The sequence below is a fragment of the Varroa jacobsoni genome, unplaced genomic scaffold (assembly GCF_002532875.2).
Source record: "Varroa jacobsoni isolate VJ856 unplaced genomic scaffold, vjacob_1.0 scaffold_1338, whole genome shotgun sequence".
In the NCBI taxonomy this organism is placed as follows: Eukaryota; Metazoa; Arthropoda; class Arachnida; order Mesostigmata; family Varroidae; genus Varroa; species Varroa jacobsoni.
Window position 1 is genome coordinate 291,972 of NW_019214240.1, and position 14,036 is coordinate 306,007.

The 14,036-nt window shown below is 38.5% G+C and overlaps 2 protein-coding genes and 1 long non-coding RNA gene across 4 annotated transcripts; 1 reads left to right on the forward strand and 2 right to left on the reverse strand.

Moving 5' to 3' along the window:
- Positions 1-1,837: 1,837 nt before the first annotated feature.
- LOC111268981 (uncharacterized) lies at positions 1,838-4,597 on the reverse strand. Its single transcript, XR_002685491.2, has 2 exons — positions 4,384-4,597; positions 1,838-2,537 (listed from the first exon to the last, which is right to left on the reverse strand). It is a non-coding gene; the product is annotated as an uncharacterized LOC111268981 (long non-coding RNA).
- Positions 4,598-4,689: 92 nt separating this feature from the next.
- On the forward strand, positions 4,690-8,316 carry TfIIEbeta (transcription factor IIEbeta). The gene is made up of 4 exons (XM_022848273.2): positions 4,690-4,950; positions 6,309-6,444; positions 6,733-7,008; positions 7,303-8,316. The coding sequence occupies exons 1-4, from the start codon at positions 4,781-4,783 to the stop codon at positions 7,570-7,572; spliced, it is 852 nt and encodes a 283-aa protein (XP_022704008.1). The 5' UTR covers positions 4,690-4,780; the 3' UTR covers positions 7,573-8,316.
- A 371-nt stretch (positions 8,317-8,687) lies between these two features.
- Positions 8,688-13,636, reverse strand: TfIIEalpha (transcription factor IIEalpha). Of its 2 annotated transcripts, XM_022848244.2 has the most exons (8): positions 13,456-13,636; positions 12,382-12,458; positions 11,364-11,583; positions 10,754-10,987; positions 10,013-10,289; positions 9,550-9,732; positions 9,267-9,371; positions 8,688-8,929 (listed from the first exon to the last, which is right to left on the reverse strand). In XM_022848244.2, the coding sequence occupies exons 2-8, from the start codon at positions 12,401-12,403 to the stop codon at positions 8,780-8,782; spliced, it is 1,191 nt and encodes a 396-aa protein (XP_022703979.1). In that variant the 5' UTR covers positions 12,404-12,458; positions 13,456-13,636; the 3' UTR covers positions 8,688-8,779. The 2 variants fall into 2 exon arrangements, with proteins under 2 accessions (XP_022703979.1, XP_022703980.1); XM_022848245.2 differs by lacking the exon at positions 12,382-12,458.
- Positions 13,637-14,036: the final 400 nt, after the last annotated feature.

Below are 14,036 nucleotides of genomic sequence, written 5' to 3' on the forward strand. Positions count from 1 at the left end.
GGCTAAATTTACAACGTTCTGAGGGTCATATTGATTACCATAGTTCCCATCGACATTCTAGTTGTGTATGATTAAAAACTCATCACTTTTCATTGATACCGGCCATTTTCCTAGTGTAGGCCGATTGTGTCAATAGTGTTTTCAGCGTTGTTCAACAGTTCTCTCTAGTAATGTCGTCCAGGTTAAGGCTTTATTTTATTTACATCGTGATTGTCGAGCTTCTCTGTGATCTGTATAGTGCAGCATAAAAATACGTTCCCGATACGGTTACACCTCATATAAGTGTTCCCAGACAACAAGGATGAATCAGTTACTGATGCGTTGCATGGGCATATATATCATGTGTTTCTATTAAACTTCTGTATAGGCAGTGGGGAAATAACAGTACTAAAGAATCGAAGTGAAATCTATTATTCGATTACAGTCACAAAAAGTAGCTGAGACTGACTATAGGCACCGATCTGTGCTTAAATAAAACCAAACATGTATTTTGGTCCCGTATTTTTTATCCAAAAATGGTTTAATGATGGTGAAACAGGCCAGTGGACTTTATGTTTACAATTTATTAATTTTTAACAATTTACGTTCTCAACCGTTACTTTGACTGGCCAAATTGCAAATAGGAGAATAAGAATAATAGGGAATCATGAACGCTAGATAAGCGAAAACCCGTCTACCAAATTTAGAAATCTCAACGTATTGCTATAGCACAATTCAGAGTTTGTACAATAATAATAAAAAATAGTACACGTTTTTTATCGCAATTTCAATAGGCCAATGTTTAGACAATCTTCAAATAATTCGGCGCAAGCCCTTGCATCCGTGCATTATAAGAACTAATTTCAAAGGAATACTAACGTAGCCTAGAAGGAAACCGCTGGGTTTTAAGAGAACTGGCGAAACGGTGCCAAATAGCTGCAGAGCAAATGTGTCAATTAAGCATCTTACGAAATTTCATTTTTTAAAGAGATGTACTCAAGGTTCATTATCGGTTGAATGATAGACATTGTTGTTGCAAGACCTTTTGACATATGATTCGAGCCAAGATCTGGAGTTCATATAAAACATGGAGGCTTCGCGGTACTTATTTTGGGCTACCATAAAATCTACGTGGCCACCGCAAAAATTGGCTTCTGGAAACGATTATCTACGGAGAAATTATACCATCTTTGCGTTCGTGGCAGATCTACCGGATATAAATAGAAATCATATGATTAAAGCTTTAGCTACAACCTTGGCTACAAGCTAAGCTCAAGCTCCAACGTGGGTTACAGCAATGGCTTAAGACACCACCACGATTATGAGCAAGGCCTCTCGACAGCAGCAACAGTGCACACCAGGATTCGGCCTATAATCAAACTTACAATCAAGGCCTCAGTTACACCACTGGCTACAATCAGAGCTCAAATCAAAGTCCCGCATTCAAGCAAAATTCGCACTACAACCATTATTCTTATTAGGTATTAAATGGACAAGATGGCAAAGTATTAAACAGATAGTTAGGGCTCGAGTTACTAAGGTGGAGGCAAACAGGGATCTACGCACAGCCAGGGCAACGATGCAGGCCCCAGTTATGGGTCTGAGTACAATGAAAGCCTTCAACACAATTCTCATTACAGTCAACGCATGAACCAGAGTATTAGTTGTAGCGACCCTTTATATTTGTGAATGTTTACTTAGTAGTCAACGTCTACTCTATCGTATGGTAACTCACAACACACTTGACAAAGCATCATCAACCAAGACCCAAGTAGCTCGAGGCGCAGCCGTAGTAATCTATTGTTATTTATTCTATACGAAAAACACGCCTATTCACACCGTAATTTATTCACACAAGTAAGCGACCTGTAGTAATTTCAAATGTTGCTTTATTATTTGCTTATATGCCCCGTAAAAATACATTAAATTTGTATTTAGTCATGTTTGACGCATGTATATTATTGGTTTATTCGTTTCATAGCGTACGCATACGCCCCTGCAACATAAGCTTAAGCCTCTGCGCAATTTCAGCTTTGCGACTGGTATTACTTAGTATTTTCTCTGCATAGAGGACAAGCCTGCAGCATGTGAATGACAACATTTTACTGATGTCTTAATTTAAGTGCTTTTGTCGCCATTTGCATTTTGCATTTCTTAGTTCTTTTCGTCTATGTGCGCTTGCTTGCACAGGTAGTAGACCCGGTAGGGGTTGCGAAGTTCACCGACATAAAACTGCTTGCGTCATTTGCTAGGTCCTTCGTCCATTTGAATCCTATGCGGCTACACGATGACGTTCCTGAGTCACATTACGATCATTTTTTTCTTCGCATTTTTCGCATTCACGCGCAAGACTAAAACACTTCGTATGATCGAGTTTCGAACATCAGCACCGGATATGACCAAGCTACCACGAGAGTAGCACTGGCTAAAGTCGATAAATAAACCTGGTCGTACCGCGAAAGTGCTTTATTTCGATGGTCGGTTCTAACTGCCAATGACAATGGCAAGGCAATTCTTGCGACCGTCTTTTTGCTGTTATACGGAGTCCAGTTGAGTGCCTGCTCATTTAATTTAAATGTGTGATGCCGTTAATTCCTTTTTCTAGAGTATAGTATTTTTTACTTCGTGCCCCAAGTAGGTTAATGGGTTAAAAACAATACGGAATTTTGACCCATCTATAAGTCGTTCTTCGCACCGACTGTAATCTCACGGTTTTGAACAATGTACGTCCACTTTTGACCCCTCTCCCTGGATGATGTAATAATGGCGACCAGAATAAATAGGATAATAGAACTCGAGTGGAACAGAACTTCAAAGTATGGACGATGTTCTTCAGTAAACTATGCCTCGATAAATGCCATTACTTACAATAGCTGTTTAACAGTTACTTAACGAGAATTAATTATTTTCTCTCAATTTACTAGCTAGGGCCTAACGTGTCTTCGTTTTAATTTTGCAATGTCTGAGACTTTGGCTAGGGTATAGATTCGTATAGCATAGACATGAATTGTAATATGAAATGGATTCACACCAGCAAATAAGCTCTAAAGCGGTCTCAAGCACAGAGTGTAAAAGCCATGTTCGGAAAGCAATAATATTGCGAACGGCGGATGGGACAAAAGCACACTTATAAAAAAATACAGCTAAAGTTAAAAACTAAATGACGAAATAAGCTTATATTTTTTGTAAGAAATAGCTTACAGTTGAAACCTTGGCTGCAGAAAAAGGTACGCTTACAGGTTAAGCGAAGATGTAAGTAAGGTATTAGATATTTATATGCAAAGTGGGTAGACAAATGTTGATGGTTGGAATGTTCCTATTGTTTAGCAAGAACGGCTAGTGTTTTACAATGGCTGGTTTTTATTAGTCTGTAAATGGTGCAGAGTCACTATCTATTATTTATGTTTTGATGTATATACCATCATGTACGCATCTCTTTAAATCGCTAAACATTGATATGATAAATGCGGTTTTTGTCATTAAATTTAGCAACGAAATAAGACATGCTATACATGTGTACAAAAATAATATGGGCACGCCACTGTAACGAAACGTATGTTAATAGGTAGTTGATCTACAGATGAACAGGCCGATAAGGCTTAGTAAAGCATGCTTGATAGTTATCAGATCTTACTTCGACAGATTTGTTTTTTTCAGTACTTTTGCAAGATAAAGCTTTTGCGCGTAAGATAGGATCCGTAAACGAAGCTATACGCTGTGACTGAATGTGAGTCCATTCATGGAAACGTGGAATGTGGGTTTTTGTCCTATGATTACCAGGATGTCTGAGTAGTGGAAAAGGCCACTTCGAGCACTGCGGTGATTAATTATCGAGCGCAGTGATACCGTCTAGAACGTACGTTCTAGAAGTAATTACAATTACTACTCGTCTATTATTTTTGCATAGCAATATTAACATAACTTTTCCCACTGAAGGTTTTTCCAAACAAAAACTCGCCTTGTTCTATTCATTGTAAATACACGTTTTCGGTTATTATAAGCCTTCGTTTAACTTGCGCGGTACGCATAAACAAAACATAAATCGACGAATAAATATAACTTTTTTAGTACAGAAATTTAAATTTGGGCACACTATAAAAAACACGTTTAAGGCTTCCTTTAGGTTTGTATTGCATCACAAAAGATTCTGCTAGCAACATGCCGATCGGCCACCCGGCAAACAATCGGCCTCTTTATGGTTCGAATTCTATGGCCAGCATCGCCGTTAAGCATTCCATGAGACAGGATGCTGGCTACTTCCCAGAATAAAACGAACCAGTAGTCTGTCTACGCCCGGCTTCTACCCTACACCACAACGTGTGCCTAGGATTAGCTTGCAAATACGTTACCCTCTAAGCTACCACGGGAATAATCGCTTGTTTTTTTTGTGTGCTCCAGTCCTACCTGGCGGCTAAATAAGTCTACGAAACTTTTTGCATCGTTCACCCAGACGTTGCTTGTTCACCCTTTCCTTCGATTCAAGTTGGAACGTCTCGATTTTCCGACAATTATCTCTGAAAACTGCCTTTGCTCACCGTAGGCGACAGCAACGACAAATATGCCACATTTTTATACAAAATTAGTCTGGAAATAATGTCATAGTTATGTTACTATGACGCAAAATGAGGTAATTTATCTACTTCTTCATCATGGAGATAGCGGAAATATGATACCGCGAATAACCCGCGGAATCCAAATTCCATCGACTTGGGCGTTCGATTCAGTAGAATGTTTGTAAACACATTGTCTAAGTTCGGAAGCCACTGGTGCCTGCGATTCTGAAGAGTTACGAGACGCAAAAATGGATTCCGCTTTACTTAAAGAACGTGAGGCGTTTAAAAAACGGGCAATGGCGGTTCCGGTAGTCGAGAACCGGAGCAATAAACGCGAATCGCCACCACGGGACAAAAAGAAACCGTTGGTGCCTTCTAAAGTACTGAAGCCTCCTTCGGCTCCTAAGGATCCCTTCAGGTACGTGCTGTAAAATGTTTTTATGTAGTGTATATATATGCGTGTCTGTGTGTATACGGAGTTTAAATCCGGACTTTTTTTGCTTTTTAAACTGAATTTAACAAAACAGATGTTTAAACGAAGCTTTTCATACGTGTTAAAACTCATCCCTAATGATCATGACTTTTAAATACACCTATTATTCACCGTAATCTGCAGCTTCAATTTGGGATCTAAAGTACTTACTAGTCATTTGCGAAATATGTGTTTCTGTGAGCTGTAAGATGACTAGGTAAAAACTCATCAACGTATTGCTCGAGTACGCTAAGTACAAAAAATTCAGGAGAATTAAACTTTCGGCTGATAGAGAGCAAATGTTGCAAAAATGCAGATGGTAAAAACTGCCGAAAAGTTCGAAGGGTACATGACAGAGCGAGAAGTTGTAAAACGATTAACTTTTGAAGCTCATGTGGGCAACCCAATTGTTATTTAGTATTGCCCTCCAAAAAAAGGTTGATTTTTGCATTCCAAAGACGACGCATTATTTATCGCCATGAAGAAATTCTGGTTTCCTCTTAAAAAGAACTGGATTTTTTTTGAAGTAGCTACGAACGAATGTCTACTAAGACAAATATTCCACTGAAGCTTAGCTGGATTGAAGCACGGCACCCTCTCTATATAAATAGGATTGAACTACCAATAAGTTTGAGACAATGCGTTGCTCTACACAAAGGAAGACCCTAAATTTCTTCAATTATTTATCGATTAATGAGTTAACGATTTCCAGCCGTTTCACTCTCTAACATGTGTCTAATTATACTACAATTATAATAATGGTTTGGGCAGAATGAATTAAATTTAGTTATGAAAAGTGTAATTAAATGAGGAAACAGGAGTCAGCAATCGATCGATTGTACGTAACTCCACTTACGTTCTACCGTACTTGGACTTCGTGCAAAGAAGCCCAAATAAATTATTTTGGGGTTCGAGAATTATCAGGTTTTATATTAGACCAAAGTATTTTATCTAAGTATATTATGCAATACAATTTATTTTATACAACAAAGGAAGGTAAATAGATGTAAAACCATGTTCATTTGCGGCCAAATCTTGAGACATTTCGCTTAATGATCTTAATATTTTGTCTTTGGTCACAATTTCTTTAGGTTATTTGCTGGTTACACGCCCTGCCACAATAGAAATCGACACTTGACCATGTACATTGTTCCACTGTAGTAATAGTGCGGACATTTTCGTACAGATGTCACTGCTTTCACCCAAGTGACCGATTACAATAGTATGAAATCGTTCTTTGAGAAGATAGCATTTATATCGGTTCACTAATTATGTTTCACTTTACTGTTTCTGGTACGGTACAGATACAAGACGATCGCAGGAGGTGGGGCGAATTCATTCTCAGTGTTGGCGAAAATCGTCAAATATATGAGAACTCGCCACCTTGAGGGAGACACCCATCCACTTACTCTCGAGGAGATACTTGATGAAACTTCTCAGGTTTGTCCTTTCTTTTTGCGCATAACTAACATTGTGTTGACCTTACCACATAGAATAAGAACTCGTTCAATGATACGATCAGAGTTGAAAATTGTAATCAGCGCAGAGTTTCGGTTGACGTTGTTTTATTGATCATGGATACTAATAATATATACTTCATACGAAGGCTGCAGACCTCATTGCATTGTAGGAAATAATTAATGCTAAAAAGCGGAGTTATTTTGTCTACTAAAAATGTTTCCTGCCTTACTAGCATTAATAATACATTAACGTTAATTTGATTGTTAGATGGACATTGGTGTGCGTCACAAGCAATGGCTACAACAGGAAGCGCTTATTTCGAATCCTAAAATCGATGTAACCGATGACGGCAAATATGCCTTTAAGCCTCCTTACAATGTAAAGGACCGAAAATCTCTGTTGCGTCTTCTCGAACGACACATGCAGCGGGGGCTGGGTGGCATATACCTCGAAGACATTCGTGAATCGATGGCCAACGCGGACGATGTATTAAAGAAGTTGGGCGACAATATTTTATATATAACAAGACCCACCGATAAAAAGGTTTGTATTAAATGGGCTGCCTTCTATGTGTAGGAAATGTTAGGAACTTTTTTTAGTTCACTGGCACTTCTTTACCTACATTCGTTCTTGTTTTACAGTTTGCGCTTGCCTTTTAACTTGTCTTTCAACTTATATATTATAATTCGTTTTTATTATATGGAAACTACTTGCTTTTGTGGTCCGGTAGGTAGGCTAGTTAAATTGGCTTTAAATGACCAACCCTCTTGGGTGCAAATAATTCTAAGAGCTGACTTCTGTGTCTGTGACCTATCTATTTCCTCTGTGCTGTTGCAGGTTGTTTTATTCTTCAACGATAAATCTGTCCTTGTTCCTATCGATGAAGATTTAATCAAACTGTGGCATTCGGTGTCTGTAGACAGTGTTGATGACGCAAAGATCGAGGAGTACCTGAAACGGCAGGGAATACAATCAATGCAAGACCATGGCTTAAAGAAGGTCGATCCCGCAGTTAAACGGAAAAAGGGAGCTCAGAAGAAAGCTAGAAAATACAGGCGCCATAACGAACATCTATCCGATGTTCTGATGGAGTTTACCGAAACTTAAAGACGTTGGGAACACTACGTAATGAAATTTAGCAGCAGCTCGCTGCTATATGCTGCCATTTGGTAGTTTAGACTTCCTTAGAGTTTACTAAATCCTACCACGAAACTATAAGGGACAAAGGAAAACATACTTAATAGGTGCAATACTGGTTGAATTATGTATAAAATGTACTATTTTCGAATCTTTAACAATGAGAACAATGAGATAACAATAGATGATCGTGTCACAAGCAAATACTGACGCCTCTTGTCTCATAAATGTCTACTTTTCAAGACGCTAAAGGCGTATTTGAGTTGACTTTAAAGGAATTAGTAATTATTTGCAAGGAAAATGAGTCGAAGTAAATGAAGACCTTACGCCGATAGAATATCTGTCGATTCTAGTAGTCGACACCTAGTTTAGTGAATATGTAAATATTGATTTGAATGAAGTCTGTACTCACAGTTGATGAACTGAGCTGAAAACAAACGAGATGAATGAGAACTCTACGATAATTATTGGCCTTAAAAAACTGACAGTTCTTTGTTTGAACTAAACTGTCTCTACTTTCAGTTAATTTACCGAATTAAAAATAGTGAGGGCAGAACTGCAATAAGATTAGAACCGTAGCCAAGATTGCAACGTACATTACACTTGAAGCCGTTTATTTAACAGCATATGATAAAATGTATTATAATGTACCTCTATATATAAGATTGTAAAGTCAATAAACTTGCCGTTAACTTAGTGGGACGGCCCTAGGAACGAATTTGCATTCTGTCTAGTCTGTGAATTGTTTATCTTCGGTTAGTAGAACCGAAGGTACTCGGGAAATTAAGCCGTCTTGGCCTGCGCAGCGTAAAAATGGGTCCACCCTTTCAAAAAGATTTCAAATGAAAAGGGAAATTTGATCGCACTTAGGTTACGCCGGGTTGCCAATTTAGTGGTCAAAAACTTACGTTACACACAGGCAAAAGGTCGCTGATGGAACGTATCATCAGGGTTAGTGCCGACGTAAAGTTTATTAAGCCAACAATCAGCCAATTATAAGTGGTTTCTACAGAAACTTATGAGTACACTTCACTTTAATGTAGTTATCTGACAATGTAATCTTTCAGGTTAATAATCACAACAAATTACATTGAAAAATAGCACTTATTATTTGTATTTATTTACATTATTTATTACAATGACAATTCTTAATATTAATTACTATTTGTCGTTGTCGCTATTCATAGAAGGCAGCATAGAACTGCTGGGCAACAGCAGTATAACTTCTCCGCTCATCGGGCGTCATTTTGTCGACAAGCTCCTGTGTGATATCGTGGAGTGCCACTTGGCCGCCATCTACCCAAACCATCGGTAACTCAACGGGAACCTATTGGTCAAAGAAGTAAAACAATATAGGATTATCACTACTTCAATCATTTATAAAAAAATAAATAGTGAATAACTTAGCAAATATGAAACCACTGTTATGGGTTTTGTTTTTTTACAAAGAATTCGCTTGAAGTGTGCGAGTTATAACGTTGAGTTTAATGAACTATTAATCTGTGCTTCTATATTTGAATATTGGTCATATAAATACTCCTATCATGCCACAGGTAATATGCCTCTAGCAGGGTTGTCAGTATCAAGATGACTTACTCGTTGCACGAGCAGATATTAAAATCATACTACAAAATGGGTGATAATAGTAAAGAATCAATAAATACCTCTTCCCAACCATCGGAATCCTCATCTTCGGATTCGTTACCGCCCCCCGGTGCTCCGTCCACTTTTGGCTGTTTTTCATGGGCCAGTAATGCATCCATAATATCCTAAAAGAAAAAGGATATGCGGCACGGTATTACTATATATATGTATGAACCAAAGAGTGTAGCAGTTGAGATAATGGAACGCGGGCATGTAAGGTTAAAACAAAAGGACGTACGCTTCTTGTAAGCTTTCTCCAATTGAGCAATCGAAATATACGAGTTTGTCTCATGTCTATCTTACCTGTGCCGACATTGTTTTGACTTGATGCACGTTTGAGGGCTGGAATGGATTAGCACTCTTCCCTTGCAGGAAATCAACGCCTCCTTCATCGCCTGGCACAACCGTAGATTTCTGGAGCCACATCGGTATTTCTTTTGTCTCGCGCATCGCGGTCGAAATCGCTTCCCCAACGGTTACCGTCGCCTGAAAGGCGAATTACATGAACACCGTTAGTAAACCATTCTCGAAGTTTTTGAGTCAACTGCAACCATGTCTAGGTTCGCTACCAAAAATTGCGACAGAAGCCTTCGCGAAGAAGACAGTAGTTTAAAAATCGGCACATTTCCTTTTCAAGGAAATTCGAATTGAAACTACAAACTTATGATATAACAGATGCTATGACTTTGTCTAATATATAGCCTAACAATCAATTTATTGTTCATTTAAATATCAACAGTAAATTTAACTAGAATGTCACACTTACAGCAGCATATCGGGTCGCGTCTCCACTCCAATCACCCGGATTGCCTCCTCCTGATTTTCCTCCTGCTCCCTGGCCGCGGGGTTGACCCGGTACCCGTACTTCAAGTTCCTTCGGTTCAGGCTCAAGTAAACCTGGCGCTAATTTAATATCTTCAACATTACGCAAGAGCTTAAATATGATCTCCATTCGCTCGTTGAAACGAACCAATAGCTGCTGAGGCATTTCTGACGAGGCTGCACTTTCCGCTTCTTCGACCGAAGATCCACAGTGTGGACATCTATGTGTATGAATTTCAAATGTCGAGTATCAGAAAGAAATATCTCCTACCCTACTAACACTCGATGCAGCATTATTAATTTATTACACAACCAACAGAAACCTTTCAGTAAAAGCCATTAGAACAAAATGTACAGTTCCAGATTGAATAGAGGGTTGTCGCATGGCAGCAATTTCTCTATACTTATTTTAGTAGACTCAGCCAAAACATAAAGACATTTTAAGTATTTCGTGCAGTATTCGTTATATGACCCAGTGAATTATAAAGTGACGAGGTTGATATAACAACTAACATAATCGTTTACACAATTCACAGCGCTATGGATAAGGAAATGTGGCGTAGGATTTATTGTGTATGATTGCCGAGCGTACCAGCGTTAATCTAATGTAACACAATATCTAGTCTTGGTAAAACAAGACATGACAGCAAACAAATACTCTATTTTTTATGTTCCTATACTACACCTAAATTCTCCAGTGGCAAAATCGATTAACTGATCTGCTTCGAGATCCGTGTAACATTTGTCACATCCTTGACATTTGAACGATGCCCGGGAAGTCGATTCGCGCTCCTCAGTTTCGATCTTCCGCCGCAAAAGGTCTAACTTATATCGAACAATATTTACGAATGACTTATAGTTGATATAGTAATAATTATGGCGTTGTGACTTCCCATCGGGACCGGTTTCCATTCGTAATCTGGAAAAAATAATAAAAATCGATCCTAGTTCTTGCCAATAATACATCACAGCAAAGTTTAACTAGAGTTTTTGAGAACTGTTTAAGAGAACTTCTACTATGATAGTGCAATCAAAACTAAAATTCTTTGCTTTTGCTCATCACCTGACATCATTTTAAAATCGTCAACTGCTTTTAGTTTCAACCCGCGGTTGACGATTTTCTTAAGTAGCAGCGTGCTGATGAATCTCTTTCTCACGCGGTCTAAGTAATGCTGTATGAGTTAATATATCCATATGATATATAATACAGCCAATTCATTCGTGGTACGATATTCCAGGGTGCAGAATACGTCTACGGAAGATAACAGTACGGCCAGCAATGCTGGACTGCATACCTAGTCTGTACAAGGCGATTCTGTCGCATTTGTGCAATTATCTGCCGGAGTTGTTTTCTCTCGAACAAAAGATGATCCGCAAGAGCCTCCTCGCGTACACACTGATGCTTTATGAGAGCATCAACTACCATGGCTAGTTCTGGTGAGAAAATGCTTCTTGCCACAAGTCGAACGAGGTGGCGCAGATCTGGTGGAACTTCGTGCACCACGTCCATAGTGCCTGAAAGCGATAGCAAGTTTCTCAGAGCGCGAATCAACTTATTCTATTTATTCGAGATAACGTAACGAGTCATCTCGACGCCATTGGACTTCATGGAAATCGTTTATTGTCAACGGAAGTTTCCGTAAGACAATCACTAATAAATCATTGACGAATATCTTCAATTTTCGATTAATAATTGCTCCTTATTACCAGTCATTGCAAGTGTACCCGAATGCTCATAATCGGATTTCCCAAAACTCTTTACAGCAAAATTATTAACAATAAACACTATTCGGACTGTTAGCTAGATCATCAGACATTTGAATACAACACAAACTGATCTGTAAAAACTAGTCAAATACGCTACGAATGTACAAAAAATTAAAAATTCGAATGATGCAGCCCTGGTTGGAACTAATTCTTTAATGATTAATATTTGCACAGATACTCTAACGGATGTACGACGACACGTGATCTCAAACAACAAAGGACGCATGATAGCTTCTCTGTGAGTATCAGATGCAGAGATCAACATGGTTCTATTTGTATTTTAAATATAAAGGCCAGGCGTTCGCAATGAGTGATAGAGGGTGCTAGCATTCAGTATAATCGTAAGCATTAATAAAAGAATTGTCTGATATATCTCTCGCCTCCCATTTTTCACCCGTGACTATATTTGTTTTAATTTAAAAGGTTGTTTTACAATCTAAATTTTAATGATTTCCAATATTTACTTTAAAGCAGTGAAGAAAGGATAAGAGATTAACTTTATTATTCAGTGACCCTACAAAACGACTAAGTAATCTGTTTATTTACCCAGATGTTGTTCACCAAGCATCCACGATTGTATCTATGGTATTACATCGCAGTGCGCTCACAGGGCTTGTAGTAAACTGAAGTTTGACAATTGTTAGAGTAGGAAGGAATAGTATATAGTGGCCGTTACCTAAAAGAATCACTCCTTATGTAAAGCAATGTTGACTCTTAGAGTTTCGGTAATGAAAACTTTTGTCTCTGAAGTAAGGTCCAGACGTCAAATTTCTGCAAAAAAAACTGTGTTCTTGACCTGAGCGTCAAGCAAACAGCGCGCAAGCATATAAAATATCCTTTTTTCATTGATGAATACCATGTAACCTTTACAACCAGCCTATCAACCGTCCGACCGGACTCTCACGCAACTTCTTAGAAAAAATCACTTGCAAGAGTATGTAGTCCAGTAGCCATCAATATCACAAACACTATAATAACAACAGTAGCGTACAGATTATCACGAGTTGACCACGGTTATGGCCACAGTAGTTATATATTATATATTAATTCAGCTGGCATCAATACATGCTGCTCATTCAACAATCAACAGTTTGGAATGATATATATATATATATATATATATATATATATATTAGCAGAAGTTAATCACGTAAATTAATTTATCACATTTCCTATGTTCTTTATGTTTCGAGTAGGTATTCCACCAAATAGCTGGCTCTCAGCACGAATCAAAGTGTATCTATGCCCGAGTTCGAACCTAGACTACAACATGTTTCTAAGATTATCAAACAGATATGCTACCCCTAAGATATCATGAGGCACTTTTAAGCCCGCATAGCCATAACCACTCACAGCTATAGGGACTAATAGTTTTCTATTACCCCTGTCCAGAGTAGCGTAAGAAGTGAAAGTTATGATAATTACCTAGTATGTAATTTGTTTTGTATATAAAAACTTTCAGCATGCTTAGATATTCTCATTTCTTTCGACACGCATCTTTAGATATTTGCTCGCCGGCTCGTCTCCAGGAAACATGATTTTAGCACGAGCGTTGAAGACCAGTAATGGTAATAGCTGAAGAAGCAGTAGGCTCTATTCTTTGTCTAAGAAAAGACCCACCTGTTGTTCCAAGCAATGAACCTGAACAATTAACTAGATCCTTCGAAAATCACCTAAACATACATAGTACCCAACCACTTTTCTAAACTTATTCGATTTACTCGTAGAACCATGATGCTCCAATGTTTTTGTGACGGTCCCCCCCCCCGTCGCTCGACCGTCTCATTCGAACTTCTCTTTTCCGAGAAAAACCTACACACAGACTTGTTTACGCGCTAACGCTTGAGCGCGCTTCCGCTAAATACTGAACGCGCGTCGACTGAGAGGGCGCTGTTTGCGCAATGAAATTTTAACAGGAGAGATGACGAATGCCGTGGACGAACACATAAGACAAGTTGAAGATAGCGGTAAGTGCGGAAAGGGTAACCTTGAAGGCCTTCACAATGCGCGAAGTACACTTAAGAGTCAAAATAAATAGTAAGAACTAGCAAAACAACACTATTTAATGATCATATACCAGTGGAAACAACATTTATATGTTGGCTTCAATAATATTTATGAAGACACGTTTGACAACAAACAAGACGTAAGGAAAGACAAAGCAAAACAGGACATGCAAACAAATGAAATTTTTATTGGAG